Source organism: Bos indicus, chromosome 11 (genome assembly GCF_029378745.1).
Source record: "Bos indicus isolate NIAB-ARS_2022 breed Sahiwal x Tharparkar chromosome 11, NIAB-ARS_B.indTharparkar_mat_pri_1.0, whole genome shotgun sequence".
Lineage (NCBI taxonomy): Eukaryota > Metazoa > Chordata > Mammalia > Artiodactyla > Bovidae > Bos > Bos indicus.
Window position 1 is genome coordinate 1,836,478 of NC_091770.1, and position 18,089 is coordinate 1,854,566.

Sequence of the window (18,089 nt, forward strand, 5' to 3'; positions counted from 1 at the left end):
CAGCAGAGTGGCTCTGACCCCCTCAGGGATTCCCATATCTATCCAGCAGCTTCCCAGCATGAGGAACAGGGCCTGACCATCCTGCAGGGCCAGTGCCTGCTGCTCCTCTGTAGGGAAGGCTGCCTCCTCCCTCCAGTTAACCACTGCTCACTCCTCAAGTGTCCCTTCCTCAACAAGCTCCCTGGACCCCGAGCCCAAGCCAGGCTGGGCTGGTGGGTGCTCTTGGGTCTCCCTGCACTCTCCTCCCAGCATCAAATGAGGTCATGTGAACAAAGAACCTATGGGGTGCTAGGCACTTAGCAAGCACTGGGCAGTGCTGGCTCCCTCCCCGCTCAAAGGTTCAAGGCCGCTGTGACTGCCCTTAATCCATTGCCCAGCAGCTCCAGCTCGGAGTGCGGGGACCACGGGGGCAGGGTCCCCATTGCTGGCTCCTACGGCTCAGGGAAAGGGGATGGGAAGCCAGAGCGAGTCTCAGCACCGTCCCTGCAGCCGTGGGCAGGACTGGGAACTGGCCCCTCCTGGAGCCTGGAACCAGAGGTCACAAATACTAACTCACCCAGCAGAAAGACAAAAGAAGTCCACCTTAAGAACAGCTGGAGCAATGGTGACCGGAGGAGTGCGAAGACAAGGAGTTCTGAGTGCTGGTTTTTGACAGAGATCATTCTTAAGGGATGGTGATCATCACTTGCTAAGACCCAAAGCGTGCGAAGCGCCTAGCCGAAGTGGTTTTGTTAGGCTCGGGTTTGGAGGTGGAGCGCAGACCTGGGACGCAGAAGCCAAGTCCCCGCCCCTACTCCCGGGTGGTTCAGGGCGAAGCCCGACGGTCTAGGGCGGTGGCAGGGCCCCGCAGGCAGCGGCCTGGGGCTCCTCTTTTCTTGGCCCGGAAATCCCGGCCTCAACCCTCGCGGGTGCACCCGGCTCACCGGGCTCCCCGAGCAAGTGCTCGGTCAGCGCGGAGCCAGAGACGCGCGCCTCTGATTCCGAGGCGGACACCCGCGCGCCCGCATGGCCACCAGAACGGCTTCGGGCGGCCGCAGGCTGCCCAGGGGTTCCGCGGTCTTCACCACCTTCCCCGACCTGCTCTTCATCTTCGAGTTTGTGAGTCGCTGAGGACCAGGGAGGGCGGGCTGGGACGGGATGGGATGGGCAGTGCCGCGCGCGCTCTCCCCGCCCGCCCGTCCCAGAGCGGCCCTGGTCCGGGAGCACTGGGTGGGGTAGAGAAGGAGGGTGAGGACTGTCTCTTCCCCACCGCCACATGCAGTCTTCTGGCCCCTTCTAGCCCGCGACGACGGGGAGACCGTCACCGGGGCTTAGGTGGAGAAACCAAACTCACAGGGCTCAGTGGTCGGAAAGCTGGCCGGGTTCCACCGGCAGCGCGCAGGTACCAAAGCTGCGCTCCTAACTTGCTTCCCATGGGCTTCTTGGCGATCGACGTCCTTGTAGAGGCGCCCAGCTCTCTCCATGGTCAGGAATTTGTTTAAAAAATATAAAAATCGGCAAAAGAAAGATTAAGTATTACCGAAAGCGGTGTGGAGATAGGGTTGGTGTTGCAGGAGGAACCGAATCCGGATTATTTTCTCTTGGACGTTTCTGGAGAGTGAACGAAATTTTGGCAATCTGGAAATGATAAAACCAGCCGTCGTTTGCTCGCCACAGTCATTGTACCCAGTGTGAAGGATGGAGGGAGGGAGAGGGGCCTGTGAGAGCCGGGCCCTGACTTGGCTGACCTTGAGCATCCAAGGACTCCTTCCCCTGCAGTTGGTCCTTCCTTACACTGGAGCCGCACAGCCTCAACCCGAGGCTGCGGGAAAGCGCTTCTTCCTCTGGGCTCCTGTGAAGTGCTCCCTGTGGGACTCAGGCTAAACTTCCCAGGGCCTCGCCTAAAGGCGGTGGAGGGGTGGCAGGCAGGCTGTATTCCTTCTGTGGCTTTAACGCCAGAAGCCGCGAGACTCATTTCCCTGCAGCCCCACCGCATAAATGGCCGCCTGGAGAGTCCGTTGGAAAAGAAAACGTCCAGACCTGTTTAGAAACGGGACCCCAGCTTCTTGTCTCCTGATTGTCAAGGAGATGTGAACAGCAAAGGGAGCAGGTTCTGTCTTCCCTGGAGGGTTGGGGGAGATGGCAGAAGGGGTCAAGGTAGCCTGGTCGCACCCCTGTGGAGGAGCTGACATCTAGGAGAAGCCCTGGACACCTCTGGACCTAGCCACACCATTTGTAGGTGGGGACACTCGGGCCCAGAGTGGAAAGGACTGGCATCCACTAGAATGTTCCTTCCCAGACCACTCATCTCTGCTTCCAGTCAGCACTGAGCCTGTGTTTGCTCAAGGCTGGGTTTCTGGAAATGATCCTGTAGAACCTAAGACCAGGGAATAAGTAGTGAATGAGTAGTTCCTTCAGAGCCTACTGTATTTACAAAGGCAAGTTTTGTGACCAAAAGAGATGCTGGCTAAAAGTGAGGTGTGGTGGGGCAGAGAGATTTTTTAAGCAACAAAAGGACTTGCTAGTGTCTCGTAGGTTGCCCTGATGAGTGGCTTGCTCTGCCTTTGTAACTGTTTGGGGAGCATTATAACAAGAGTCACGAGAGAGTGTGTTAGTTGGGCTTCATGCAGGAGACTCTGGTGCACCCTCCTCCTCTTGCGCAGACAAGGTCTGGCTCAGGTGGCAGCAGGCGTGTGTGCTGGGGGTAGGGGGATCCTGGCGCCACAGAAGGGACAGCCTCCCAGCGCCCTCTGCCTCCTCTGTCATCACAGCTTAGTGGATGGAGTGCCAGAGTGAAGGATGAGCCCAGCCTGCTGGGGGGAGTCCTGGGTGATGAGGAGGATCCCCCTAAATCAACAAAAGTAGAAAACCAGGTGTAGGAAATCTCAGATCTATGGACTACCTGAAATGCATCGTTTTGATGCCTGCAGATAGTAGCGGCTTCTAAGAAAAATGTCTCCTTTGCCCCAAATACCTCTCTCACACCTGTCTTAGAAGTCATTTGTTTCTCTACCCCATTAACCCCTGCTTACCGGATCACACCCCTCCCACTTCCAGAGGGCCCTGGTGCCTCAGTGTCATCCTAAATTTTTTACTTCCTCCTTGAATTGAGGATGGGCTCATAGGGTGCCTGGGAGGGCAGAAAAGAAAGCAGATGCCCGTTCTTTATATTTTCATCTGTACAAGTTGTACACATACAAAGCTGTACGTGTTTTGATGTGTGGAAAGAGTAGAGAACTAAAAAGGGCCTAAGAAGGAGCTGGCCAATCTGGGAGGGATGTTTATGTTTTTTAAATTATGAACTGTTTCAACAACAAAACATATACAACCCAATTAAGAAAATGGACAAAGGACTTGAATGCACAGTACTCCAAAGAAGACATGCAAATGGTCAATAAGCACGTGGAAAGATATCCATCATCATTAATCACTAGGAAAATGAAATCAAAGCCACAGTGACTACTGACCCGGTGTGCGACAGCTACTGAGCCTGCAGGCCGTGGAGCCTGCGCTCCTCACCTAGAGAAACCACTGCAATGAGAAGCCCGCGCACTGCAACCAGAGAGGAGCCGCGCTCCACAGCTAGAGAAAAGCCTGCACAGCAATGAAAAGAAAATAAATAAGTAAACTATCTTAAAAACACAATGAGCTCTACTTCACGTGAAATTAGGACTACTGTTATCAAAAAACTGGAAAATAAGTACTGGCTAGGATGTGGAGAAATTGGGACCCTCAGACATTGCTGGTATTGGAGAAGGAAATGGCAACCCACTCCAGTGTTCTTGCCTAGAGAATCCCAGGGACGGGGGAACCTGGTGGGCTGCTGTCTATGGGGTCACACAGAGTCGGACACGACTGAAGCGACTTAGGAGACATTGCTGGTGGGAATGTAAATTTGTTCACCTGCTATGAAATACAGTTTGGTAATTCCTCAGAAATAATTACCAGCCATCATCACAAAAATCTATGACAATAATGGAGAGGGTGTGGAGAGAAGGAAACACCTCCTACACTGTTGGTGCAAATGTAAATTGGTACAACCACTGTAGAGAACGGTAGTATGGAAATTCCTTAAAAAACTAAAATAAAGCTACCGTATGATACTGCAATCCCACTCCTGGGCATATATCTGGAGAAAAACATGGTCTGAAAGGAAATATCCACCCCAGTGTTCTTTGCAGCACAGTTTAAAATAGCCAAGAAATGAAAGCAATCTAAATGTCTATTGACAGATGAATAGATAAAGAATATGTGGCACATACATGCAATGGAATATTACTCAGCCATTTAAAAGAATGAAATAATGCCAGTTGCAGCAACATCAGTGGGCCTGGAGATGATCATACTATGAAATAAGTCAGACATCATATGATATTGCTTATATGCAAATCTTTTAAAAATTATAAAAGTGAACTTATTTATAACAGAAACAGACTCACAGAGAATAAATTAACGGCTACCCGGGGGAAGGGTGGGGGGCAGGGATAGATTGGAAGTTTGGGATTGACAGGTACACGCTGCTATGTTGTAAACAGATAACCAACAAGGACCTACTGTATAGCACAGGAGACTCTGCTCAATATTACTTAATAACCTAAATTGGAAAAGAGTTTGAGAAAGAATAGGTGTGTGTGTATGTACAGATGAATCACTTTGCTGCGCACTCGAAACAAACACAACTTTGTTAATCACCCATCCTCCAAGATAAAATTAAAATTTTTAATTAAAAATTTTAAAACATAATAATAATTACCACATGACCCAGCAATTCCTAGATTTATGACCAAAAGAATTGAATACAGAGACCTGAATAGGTACATAAACATGCATGTTTATAGCAGCTCCATTCACAGTAATTAACAGGGAGAAATAGCCCAAATGTCCCATCAGTGGGTGAATTAATAAAGAAATTGTGACCTTCCGTGCAATGGACTATTACTCAGCCTTAGAAAGGAATGGAGCACCGATCCATACTATAGAGTTAATGAGTGTGAAACTGCTGTGCTGAGAAGCCAGACACAAAAGGTCACGTGGTGTAGGACCCCATTTATATGAAAGGCACAGAAGAGATAAGGTTATGGACACAGAACACGAACCAGTGGTTTACTAGGGCCTGAGAAGAGAGCGAAACAGGGAGCGGTTTACTGGGCATGGTGCTTCCTTTTGGGGTGATACAGTGTTTTGGAGTTAGAGATGGTGGACTGCACAACGTCCTGAATGCATTAAAAGCACCGAACTGGTCAAGGTGAAACGGTTCACTTCCTGTTGTGCCAATTCCACGTCAGTTTGTTTTTTCCAGGTTCGATGCATGAGACAGGGTGCTCGGCGCTGGTGCACTGGGATAACCCAGAGGGATGGGATGGGGAGGGAGGAGGGAGGGGGATTCAGGATGGGGAACACATGTACACCCATGGCGGATTCATGTCAGTGTATGGCAAAACCGATACAATATTGTAATTAGCCTCCAAAAAAAATAAATATAAAGTGAATCTAAAAATAATAATAAGAATAATTTATTTATTTGGGCTGTGCTGGGCCATCGTTGCTGTGCGGGCTTCTCTCTAGTTATGGGAGTGGGCTGACTCCCACTGTGGTGTGTGGGCGCCTCGTCACAGTGACTTCTCTTCTCGCAGCGCTCAGGCTCGAGGGCACACGGGCCTCAGCCACATGGGCTCCAGAGCACAGGCTCAGAAGTGGCCCACGGACTTAAGTGCTCCGAGCCACGAGGGATCTTCCCAGACCAGGGATCAAACCTGCCTCTCCTGTATTGGCAGGTGGTTCTTTACCACTGAGCCACCAGGGAAGTCCCTCCACTTCAGCTTCTTAAAATTAAGAACTATTTCAAATATTATAGAAAAGTATATATAATATTTTTGGAGAAGGAAATGGTAACCCACTCCAGTATTCTTGCCTGGAGAATTCCATGGGAAGAGAAGCCTGGCGGGCTGCTGTCCGTGGGGCTGCAAAGAGTCGGACACGACCTAGTGATGGACACTATACTATGTATAATACTTTAATGAAAACCCTTGTAATTATCGCTCAGTTTTGTCAAATCTTAATGTTCCTCTCAGTATTAAGGAAATAGAACTTTCAGACGACATGTAAGCCCCCTGGATACTCTGCTTATTACTGTCTCTTCTTCCAGCTACAGAACCACCCCTGGGCTGAATGTGTGTTCAAGGTTAAAACTTGACTGCACCCCTAACTACCTCTGACTACACGTGGTGTGGTTTTATGTTTTCTCACTTTATGAAAGTTTTGTTGCCCTGTACATATCCTTCTGCAACAGGCTTTTCATGCAGCCTTATTCTGAGGTTTATACATGTTGACACTCTTTATCCATCTTCTGTTGATGGGCATTTGGGCGATTTCCAATCTGCTTCATTTTGATATTGCAGACGGCACTGCCAAAGAACATTCATGTATTCCCTTTACTTGTATGTTGGGAATTTCTTTCAGGAACACACACACTGGGTCATAGGGGTTGCACGTCCTCCTATTCCCAGATGTTAGGACATCACTGTCCAAAAGGGTTATTCCCCCTTACACAGCCCAGGAGTGGAGTTACCAGGAAGCTAATAAATATTAATTAAGCTCAGGATCCCTGCTTGCGCAGACTGTTTCCAGGACTCTGGCTTGCTTTGCATTCTTTTAGAAAGAAGGTTCCCATATTGTATAACCGTCCTGACTCCCACCAGCAGCTTATCAAAGTCTCCATTGTTCCCAGACCTTGCCTCACTTGGCAGAGTCAGACTTTGTAATTTTCTGCTAGTCCAATGGGTGTGAAAGGCTTGATCCATTTTTTAAATCTGTGGTCCAGTAAGTTGTTGCTTACTCCCAGTCCATATTCCCATACCTGACCTCCCAATAGCCTGGGAGTTGCAGATGCCAGACCTTCAGCCTCCAGGTCAGCAGGGTGGACACCACTCCCCCCGCAAGACCAGGAAACTACCCAGGAGCAGGGAAGAGTGGTATCTTGGGTGAGGCATGGCAGCTCTCCCCGGGCCTGCACCCCTACCCTGGAGCTCCTGACCTCTGAAGGCTGCAGGGCCATCACAGGAAGAGGGAGACAGGCACGACCCGGTGGTGTAAGCCCATCTCTCTGAGCCACACACACCACACAGCTGTTGCCAGAAGTGGGGTCACAGAACAGAGCATGCTGAACCTGGGGAGGGTGGGGGAGGGGCACTTCCGCTGCAGTTCACCAGCCCCAGGGCCGAAGGACAGCTGGCAGCAGGAGCAAGGCTCCTCTCGTGGGGCAGTCTCCTCTCCACCAGTGTGACTCTTCTCCTGGCCACTTCTAAAGCCGACCCTACATACGAGGGCAGTGTCATGGTGAACTGCTCTTGCGTCAGCTTGTGTAACTGTCACACACACACACAGAGGTCCTGACCTGGGCTCCACAGCCAGCCTGTCGAAGCCGGCACTCAGCAGCCGTGGGGATGTGAGCAGGCAACTGTGCCTCAGTTTTCGCATCAGTAAAATGGGGACACGACAGTATAAACCTGTGGGATGCTGTGAGGAATAAGTGAATGTCATATACACAAAGCTCTTAAGACAAGTGATGCACACAGTTACTGCTCAGTAGCAATCAGGTGCAATGATTAATTTAGTAACGCCTCAAATGCATGGTCTGAGATCACCTGGCTAGTGTGTGCTGAAAGGGGGCAAGCGGGCAGGGCAGGGGCAGTATGGGTGATCCACACCACCTTTTCTTTAGATGCCCTTCTCGGGCAGGACGCTGAGTAGATTTGGGGGCGGGTGAGGCTGTTGAGGGAACATTCAACTTGTCTCTGGGTCAAGTACCACACAGATAACCTATCTCAATAGGGCGTCCCACAGACTCTCCTCCCCATAGAGGGGAAACGGAGGGCAGAAGTCGGCGTGTCCTCTGCCAGGAGCCGCTCTGGCCAGCCTGACCAGGGGGGTGACCAAGGAGAAGAGGATGCTGTGGCTGCCCCTCCTGTCTTGTGCCTTTGGGTGGCACCAGCACGGTGCCAGGACCCTGGGGAAAGCTTTGTGAACTCTGAGCGTGTATTAGTAGCAAATTGCCGTATCTGCCAGAAGGCAGAGGAGCAGTTGCTACGGGGCCTGCTTAAACTTTTCAAACATGATTTGTCATCGTGTCAGTTTATCAGCGTCTGGCAGGGCCCTGTTTCAGGGCGAGGGCACCTGCTGGCACTAAACCTTGCCCGCAGTCTCCCAGAGCCTCCATCATGCCCTCCAGCTGCCTGCTGATAAGCCAGACACTGTGGGTCGAGGGACCTGGCCAGAAGGGGCCCACCCAACCACTCTTACATCTTAGGACTCTTCCCTAAGACAGACCAGCCCCTCAGTGGTCTCCATTCACGGTGCCCCGGTGTGGGTGCCCGTGCGGCTAAGTCCTTCATACCCAGCTGACCTGGAAGCCCACTCTGAGAGCACCTTTCCTGTACTGCAGGCCAGTCTTGGGGTCTGCCCCCTGTCTGATGCATGACTCTGCCCATGTCCCTGGCACACACTGGGCTCCCTGAGACACTAGTTCTCAGGATGCGTCCACAGGAAAGGGACTGGCATTTATCTCCTACCTGGCCAATGTGTATGAATCAGAAGAGAATCCTCGACCACAAGGGAAGAAGGGTAAAACTGACACCCACACCCTTCCCAAAGAGAGAGCCTGAGGCCCTGCAGAGCAGCGCTGTTGGCTGAGGCGCTCTGCTCACTGCTGCACGCGCACTGCTGTGAGCTTGCCGCGCTGCTGGCCCCCTGGGTGCCTCCCATCAGATCTGTTTTTCTTGCACAGAACCCACTCCTGTCTGATCTAAGCGTCCAAGGATTTTTTTTTTTTTTTTTTTTGTCTCTTATGGCTGACATTCATATTTTTCATGAAACCTCCTTATTCGATCTCTGTATCCTGCTGGGTAAAGCCAGTGGGCACAGGGAGGGAAGAAGGTCCATCCAAACGAGGGCAAGCCTGTCTACAAGCCCTTGGCTTTGAGGATCTGAGGTCATGACCTCTACATCTGTCCTTACGCTCCTGGAACTCCCTGACCCTGAGGACACCAAGCAGAGTGTCTTCTGGATAACGACAAGGAAAAGAGCACTTCTCTCATGCCTGCCCTAGGTCATCCAAGACCAGGCCCTCTTGGGTCCTTCCCACTCCTGCCACACCTCCAGTAGATAGAGTGCTTCCTGGACTTGGTCATTTAGGGGCCAATTTTTTTTAATGCTAATAACATAGTGTAGCTAATTCATTTTGCAAAGTAAAGACCAAAAGGATCAACTAGTCCCTACCATTTTATAAAAGAAAGGATATTTTTATATTAAAAATACTTGCTGTAATTCAGTTGCTCGGTCATGTCCGATTCTGTGACCCTATGGAGTGCGACACGCCAGGTTTCCCTGTCCTTCACCATCTCCCAGAGTTTGCTCAAACTCACGTCCGTTGAGTCAATGATGCCATCCAACCATCTCATCCTCTGTCATCCTCTTCTCCTCCTGCCTTCAATCTTTCCAGAATCAGGGTCTTTTCCAATGAGTTAGCTCTTTGCATCAGGTAGGCTGCAGTCCATGGGGTCGTGAAGAGTCCGACACGACTGAGCGACTTCAGTTTCATGCATTGAAGAAGGAAATGGCAACCCACTCCAGTGTTCTTGCCTGGAGAATCCCAGGGACGGGGGAGCCTGGTGGGCTGCCGTCTATGGGGTCGCACAGAGTCGGACACGACTGAAGCGACTTAGCAGCAGCAGCAGCTAAAATATTAGTGCTTCAGCATCAGTCCAGTTCCAGTGAGTATTCAGGGCTGATTTCCTTTAGGATTGACTGGTTTGATCTCCTTGCAGTCCAAGAGATTCTCAAGAGTATTCTCCAGCACCACAATTCAAAAGCATCAGCTGTTTGGCACTCAGCCTTCTTTATGGTCTAGCTCTCACATCTGTACATGACGACTGGGAAAACCATAGCTTTGACTATATGGGCCTTTGTCAGCAAAGTGATGTCTCTGCTTTTCAATGCGCTGTCCAGGTTTGTCATAATTTTTCTTCCAAGGAGCAAGCAGCTTTCAATTTCACAGCCACAGTCATGGGATTTTGGAGCCCAAGAAAACAAAATCTACAACGGTTTCCACTGTTTCCCCATCTATTTGCCATGAAGTGATGGGACCGGATGCCATGATCTTAGTTTTTTGAATGCTGAGTTTTAAGCCAGCTTTTTCACTCTCCTCTTTTCCCTTCATCAAGAGGCTCTTTAGTTCCTCTTTGCTTTCTGCCATCCAAAAATTAGGAAGGATATAACCTCAGAAATAGCTCTTCTAATGATAAAACTGGATGGCATAAATCCTTTCTAGTGCTAACAAATTTTTACCTAGTATATGACTCAGTTTGCCCATCTCACAAATGGTTCAGTATGAGGATTAACCGAGTTAACATTTGTGAAGAGCCCCGGCTCGCCAGTGTGACTGCTGGGCCTGGCCGTCCTGGTCTGACCGTCACCCTTATCTCCCTCCCTCTGCAGGCCTTTGGGGGGCTGGTGTGGATTCTCATCCTCTTGACCCAGGTGCCCGTCCCCCTGGTCCAGGGCTGGGTCCTGTTCGTGTCTGTGTCCTGCTTCATAGTCACCACTCTCCTGCTCTTCCTCTACATTGTTGGTGCCCATAAGAACTGGAATTTCTGGATCACCCTGGTGAGTCCAGCCCTGCGTGTCTGGGGCAGGGGGTAGTGATGGGTGCTGTCCCCTGGGAGGCGGGCTTTCCCAGTGAGGGGTGAGGAGCCCTGTGGGTGTCTCCCACGCGCCCTCCAAGGCCGAGTGGCGACAGCAGCCCAGGGGTCCCGCGGCAGGAGGCTGACTGACGCTGTCCCTGCCTGGTTCTCTGGGGGCTGCTCTGCCTTCTCCTCTGCGATCACCCCTTTCCTGGAAACCAGCAGCCCAGCATCCCTCCCTGTCCCTCCCGCACCTGCCAGGGGTCGGTCGGCCTCTCCCCCCACCCGCAGGACTGGCTTTCGCCTCCGGGGAGGGGCCGGGGCGCCGGGCGTGGGCCCCGCTGCCCGGTGTGAGGCGTGCTCACTGCCCGGCTCCCGTCCCCGCCTCTAACGCGGGGTCACCAGAGAGGAGCCTGGCAGGGGAAGAGATGGCCTGTGATCTCCCTTCCGCGTGAATTCTGCCTTGAGGCCCGTGAAGGGGGGAAATGACGCCTGGGCCACCTGCCCTGCCCTCCCCTGGACGGGGTGGGGCCGTCAGCCAGGCCTCTTACTCTCCCAAGGCCTCCAGCCTAGACTTCAGAAACCCCCTCCATTCACAACTACTCAAAGCCCGTTCTAGTACTTTTTTCCTTTTAACTATACCTGGAGCCCCACTAGACTACCCCCCAAAATGAACAACAAAACCACGGACACGGCCTAACCTTTTCACTCTGCACTGGCACCAAGACCACATCTGAACTCCGGGCTGTGACCGTGCATGACACCTCTCATGTCCAAAACCGATTTCCAACAATCCAAGAGGCCCTCTCCCAGCCCTTACTAGATCTCATCTCAAGTGAAAGTCCCTCCTCCTTTAAAGTCCTTTCTCTGCTCCCAAACCGAGGAGCAGCCCTGGTTAGTGAATCAGTCCTTGTGAGGAGGGGCTGGGGGTGGAGCGGAGGTTGGGCGGGGAAGGGGTAAAGGGGAACCACGGAGGGTAACACAGGGGCCTGGCCAGGCAGGGACAGGTGGGCTCAGGGGCCCCCGGGACCATAGCCGCCCACGTCACTCTCTGATGGCCCTTTCTGACCTGCAGGACACAGCCTACCATTGCCTCGCCGCCCTGTTCTACTTCAGCGCCTCTGCCCTGGAAACTCTGGTCACTATCGGCCTGCAAGACGACATACACAAACATTACAGTGAAAACATCTCCGCTGTGGTGAGTCCTCGGTTCAGCCTCAGTGTTCACAGCCCCCGCTGCCCACTGACGGGGGTTCTGAGCAGAAGGGCTCCTGAGTCCTCCCTGGTGGTTCTTAGTTCGCTTAATTCTCAACCAAGTAAACTTTCCTCCTCATTTCTGCAAAAACATAGCCCCAGACGAGGGAACTAATGCGCCCAGACCCTCTCGGGCACAGTCAGTTCTGCAGTGCCCAGGCCCGGGCTGGCCAGGGGTCTGAGCCTGGGTGGGCTTTGAGGGGTCAGATGTGGGAGGCGGCGCGACCATGAGGGTCTGGCACTGTCGGAGCTCCTGTGAACAATCATTTTCCCCTCACAGCAGCCCGAGGATGCAGGTGGGGTCCAGGCCAACTACTCTGTTACCCACAGTCTTAGCACAACTGTGAGCAGAGAGTCTGCCCACCTGGGTTCCAGGCTGTCCCTGAGGGTCTTCCAGGGAAGCTCACAGTCAGGGCGGGGGCAGTGTTGAGACCAGGGATGGGAAAATGAGTGGCCAGTGTCTCCCAGGCCCTGGCTCTGGGGCTGCGGGGAGGCCCCTCCAGGCACAGCGTGTCCAGACCTCCAGCTGTGGGTGTTTGCTTCTGGGATTAGACCTTTGTCTCTTGTCCACGGCGTCTCCTTCCTGGCAGCTCTGAGAACCTGTGCAGTAAGAGGGTGTGAACTTCACACTCATTCTTTCTGCAAGTCTCTTGCACCTTCTGAGCCTCAGTTTGCTCACCTATAAAATGAGACAGCAATCCTTTTTGTTTCCCTGGAGGATGAGAGAGCTATTAAACCACTTCCTCCCAAGGCTTCCCAGGTAGCAATGGGTAGAACAGGGGCTGGAACCTCCCTCACCCCATTACAATAGATGGGGTGAGACTGCAGGTCCCTAAGCTCTAAAAGGAACATCCTCCCACTGCGGGGACAAGACCCCTTAGTGGGCTGTGAATTCATGGCCTAATTTCCTCGTTGCTGAAATGGATCAGAATGACCAGGAGTTCAAGAGAGAGGGGACATAAGTATAACCTACAGCTGATTCATGTTGATGTATGGCAGAAACCAACACAATATTGTAAAGCAATTACCCTCCAATTAAAAATACATACATTAAAAAAAAAAAAAAGAATGGCAAGGAATGAGAACGTATTGTTTCCTAGAACTCTTTTCCAGAGTTGTGCTTGTATAGGCTTGCATCAGGGTGCTAATTCATATCAGATGTATTTCTAACCATGAACATTGTTTAAAAAGCAAGAAAAAGTTGAAGAAACATTACTCCTTACTTAGATTTCTAGGAAATCCTGAGGTCGAATGTGATGACAGACCACAACATGACCATCCCAGGTGCCAAAGCCGTGTCTCCTCACACCTTTTGGGAAGGGTAGATCAGAGGGCAGCAGAGGATGGGATAGTTAGATAGCATCACTGACTCAGTGGACATGAACTTGAGCAAACAGGAGATGCAGAAGGACAAGGAAGCCTGGCGTACTGCAGTCGATGGGATCACAGAGTTGGACACCACCGAGTGAACAACAGAACAGAGGTTGAAATAAAACCCACGGGGTGGGCGCCGCTGGGCTCTGGGAAGGGGGTTAGTGCGGGTGCCCTTCCTGCTCCCAGAGGCAGGGGTCTCGGGGAGAGGGCCTCGAAGCCTGTCTGCTAGCCTCCAGGGGCCTGTTCCCTTCCCTGGGGAAGCCACACACTCGCCTCAGCTCCCAGCCGCTCCCAGTTCCATAAGCAGGGCCCTCTCATGGTCCCTGGGACCCCCTCAACTGTCCCACAGAGTGGGAGCCTCGCCCATGTTAGTTCATCTCCCAAGATGGCGCCCAACTACAGCGAGGCAGCGCCTGGGCTGCTCTCCCTCCCCTTGGGAGGGTCATCCGCCTCCTCCGTCACCTTCAGACGACTGTTTCTACACCCCCCACAGTAGAGAAACCACGGGTACCTCCCTCATCTCAACCCCAGCAGCTGGAAACTCTTGACCCCACACCCAAAGCCAAGCCAGATGCGGATGTTTGCTTGTGGGCAGGCAGCCCTTGGGGCCAGCCACTCCGAGCTGGGTGAGAGGATAGACGGTGCCCAGATGAGAACGTGGCAAGCCAGGGCCTTGACCAGGCACAGTGTGACCGTTTGCCACATTTCTCAGCCTCTGCTCCCAGCAGCTTTCTCAGTAAGCCCCCTCCTTTCAGCAAAGGCTCAAAATTCCTCCTCCCAATGCCAGTCCCTCGCTTCCTGTGTCCTGGCTTCCTGGCCTATGCTTGTGAAATTCAGGATCTTAGTGTAAAATTCTGGTGGGGGTCTGAGGATGTCTAGGCAGCAATGAGACCTTAACCAGAGCCAGCAAACCCATGCAGTCGTATTCTCTGAGCCAAGGCTGCTGGAATCAAAGCTGGTGGACTCCGGTCATCCTGGTGTGCAGGAAGGAAGCTTTCCATGAAGAGCAGGGGACATTTGCTGCAAGTATCTTTGGAGGGGTCTCTGAGGGCCCTCATTTCCAACTGGGTGGCACCAAATGGAGATGTGTGATGGCAGTGGTTGACTTTGCATGCCAAGGTCAGGAGATGCAATAGGTCACCTGGAGTCAGTGCCTAGAGCATTCTGGGCTATGCCTGGGCTCTGAAAGGAAGGATGACTGTGTGAGTGATGGGAAACAATGGCAGTCCACAAACTTCAGGGCCAAGTGTCATGCAAGCGGCCAGCCCAGCTTGGAAGGCCCTCATGCAAGCGGCCAGCCCAGCTTGGAAGGCCCATGACTTGCCCTCTCACCAGGCACCCCCATTAACGGTTATTTCTCTTGGTTGCAGGTGTTTTCAATCATAGTCACACTGCTGTACATGGTCCACGCCGTGTTTTCTTTAATCAGATGCAAGGTTTCCTACAGGAACAGAGAACATTCCTGAAAACACAGACAATGGTCAATCATCAGGCTGCCTTCCAGCATAACATTTGAGGCTGCAGAATTGCTCTCGATTGTGGAAAAAGAAAACAAAAAGCCACATTCTCTTTCTTTGTGGGTGCTATGTTGACTGTTCAGGTACCTTCGTGTCAGGGTAAAGGGCTTGCTACCTTTAGCCTCCAAGAGTTGAGAAGTCTTTCTAGGGTCATTTCCTATTGAAGGGGGTGGTGGGGTGGGAAGTGGGGACTGTGATCTGAGAGACCACAAAACAAGGATCCCCCACTGGTCTCTGGACTGAGTCTTTGTTACTATCGATTGCAATTTTCCATGGGCTCTTTTGAGTATCCATCTTGCAGCATGTTTCTAGGTCTTCAAGGAAATCTTACATCTTCAAGGATATTCTAGTTGTCATAGAGAATAAAACTCTCCCAGCAAATATTTACCGATGTGCAGGAAGAAACATGATAAACTCTTCAAATAATTTATAAAGTGTCTTTATGGTCAATACTCTCATGGGGTAATTTTTTGTTTTTTTTTTTATTCTCCCATGTGGGCAACACCATCATGTCAGCTTTCTTTCTAAGGAATCCTTGCTTAGACCAAATCTCAGAAGCAGCATCAAAGGGCAGTTCAGATGACAGCTGTTTGTTATTCCAGAGTAACTGTACCAGGAAAGGCCACTTTCACTGAGTCTACTTAAAACTTCAGTTAAAATGTTATAGGAGGGACTTCCCCGGTAGTCCAGTGACTAACACTTCACGCCCTCAATGCAGGGGCCCAGCTTCAATCCCTGGTCAGGTAACCAGATCCCCCATGCCACAACTAAGACCCAGCACAGCCAAATAAATAATTTTTTAAAATGTTGCAGTAAATTAGGAGCAAAAGATTTGATCGGGGCTTATACTGAATATTTTAAATATAAAGAAAGGATAGGAAGTTTGTCACATGTTTAACAAAATTTGCAACCAAGTGTTGACCGAGGAAGTCTCATTTTTTCATAAAGTACCAGTGATGCTAACACAGGCTCATGTTCAACCCTAACAAAAAAAAAAAGAAACTGCAGGCTTAGTTGAATTTCCAAGTTTTCTCAAGGTTTTGAAGTTTCATTCTCTTTATAAAGAAGCTGTGACATGCTCTTTCCCCCTTTTCAGTTGCCAGTTGTCTAACACTAAGCCTCGTTAGTCCCAAGCTTTGCAGAAGATTCTGACATGACTTCCTCATTCCTCATATCCTGAGTCATTTCTATAACGTGCAGTTTCATTGGCATTTGCTTTGCATCCTCTTTGCACTTGATGTAATGAGGATGGGAAGCCTCAAAAGATGCCCTCCCTGTTTTCCTTCACCCAGACCACTCGCCTCCCTACCCCCAACAAACCTTGGTCCAGTCTTCCTGCTGGTGCATCTCATTGCTCAGTTCTGTCTGCATCCAACTGTTTAGGAAGTGTCTGCAGGTGTAAGTTCTGGCCAGTGGGCAGTCCTCCCTGCTAAGTGCAGTGCTCCCAGGAAACCCATGTGGCCTGGCGAAGAGGGCATGTAAGAAGCTGGGCCATAGCAGAAAGGTCCTCAGACCACAGAGACTGGATGTTGACGGAGCACCTGCTCTGTGCTGGGACCTCCAGGTGCGGCGTGCTGTCTGCTCCCCAAGCCCCTCATGGCTAGCATGCCTCTGTTCTTCAGTTCTGCCTCTGGGTCTTGAGCAGGAGGGAACTTCCTCTGGGGCAGAACTTGTTGCCCTCCCCAAGGACAGTGGGACATGCCTTAGAGGTTGTCTGCTTGGTAGCCCTGTCCTGGACCAAAGTGTCGGTCACACCAAAACCCAAACACAACTGCCCAGAGGCCCCACATCTGCACTGTGACAGAAACACAACTGCCCAGAGGCCCCACATCTGCACTGTGACAGAAACACAACCGCCCAGAGGCCCCACATCTGCACTGCGACAGAAACACAACCGCCCAGAGGCCCCACATCTGCACTGTGACAGAAACACAACTGCCCAGAGGCCCCACATCTGCACTGTGACGACGTGCCTGCCGCCTTTGGAGGTCTGGCCTTGGGCCAGGCAGCTCCCACATAGAGAGCCTCCTGTCCTCCTCCCAGTTGGGCACAGGACACAGCCACAACTGTCCTTTCACAGGCAGGGGGACGGGTGCACTCGCTGGTGAGAACTGGAGCTGGTGGTGCTGGCTTCCTCTGCCCCTGAAGCTCTGTAGTCACTCCCTGCCCTCAGGTGCCCAGACCTGTCCCCACGAAGGTCTGTGCTCTGGCTTCTCAGGAAGTGACAGTGAGACAAGGCCTTGTAGTGGACCTGAGGCCAGTGGGCAGAGGACATGGGGGGGGGGGGTGTGGTGACAGCGGGCACAGGGGCAGCCCTGGACCACCAGCGGAGTCTGCAGGCGGCCACGCGGCTGGGTCCAGGTCCTGGGCACAGCGCACTTCCTGAAAGGGCTGCCTGCTCTGAGCTGCAGTCAAGGCCAGGCCCGTTCAGGCAACCACCGAGCTCCACGTTGCAGACCACACGAAGCCAAAGGCCCCTGTTCAACCGATGCTTTGTGAAGAAGGTGTATACTTGGGTGTTTTTAAGTTCATGGAACCAAGACCTAAGACCCTCCCTGGGCCTGAGAAAGGAGTCAGAACCTGATGTCTGTATGTGACCAAGAGTCAAAGGTCTATATTGCAGCCCCCCAAAAACAAAGCCCCCCTGGTCCAGCTGGTGCTTTGTGAAGGTAACTTAGTGTCTTTAAATTCATGGAACAAAGAGCTAAGTCCCACCCAGCCTGAGTAGCCAGGCCTAAGCACCCTCAGTCTGCCCCACACCTGCCCTAGGGGACAGCAGTCCTAGGAGGGGTTGGGGACACTACAGATGAAGAACAGGAGGCTGCAGGGGGCATGAGACTGGCCAAGTGTGTCCAGTGGGTTGGTGCTGGGGCTGGCACTTGCTGTGGGCCTGCTGGGCACCCTCTGCCCGCTGCTCCCTTGTCTTCCTGCCCTACTGCCCTCCGTTTGTCCCCTCCAGTTTTACTAAGATCCAGTTGTCATGTAACACTGGAGAAGCTTAAGGTGTACAACATGAGGATTTGCTCAAAAGATACCAAAGGCCTAAATATAAGACCCAACCTTATAAAACTTTGAAGAAAACACAGGACAAAAGCTTCCTGACACTGGATTTAACACTCATTTCTTATATAGAATGCCCTGCTGCTGCTACTGCTGCTAAGTCGCTTCAGTCATGTCCGACTCTGTGTGACCCCACAGACAGCAGCCCACCAGGCTCCTCTGTTCCTGGGATTCTCCAGGCAAGAATACTGGAGTGGGTTGCCATTTCCTTCTCCAATAGAATGCCATA

At 51.8% G+C, this 18,089-nt stretch overlaps 1 protein-coding gene across 1 annotated transcript; it reads left to right on the forward strand.

Moving 5' to 3' along the window:
* The first annotated feature begins 847 nt into the window (after positions 1–847).
* LOC109565702 (myelin and lymphocyte protein-like) lies at positions 848–15,257 on the forward strand. The gene is made up of 4 exons (XM_070798182.1): positions 848–1,098; positions 10,471–10,638; positions 11,731–11,853; positions 14,654–15,257. Exons 1-4 carry the CDS (start codon positions 1,006–1,008, stop codon positions 14,747–14,749), a joined length of 480 nt encoding a protein of 159 aa, XP_070654283.1. The 5' UTR covers positions 848–1,005; the 3' UTR covers positions 14,750–15,257.
* The last annotated feature ends 2,832 nt before the right edge of the window (positions 15,258–18,089 follow it).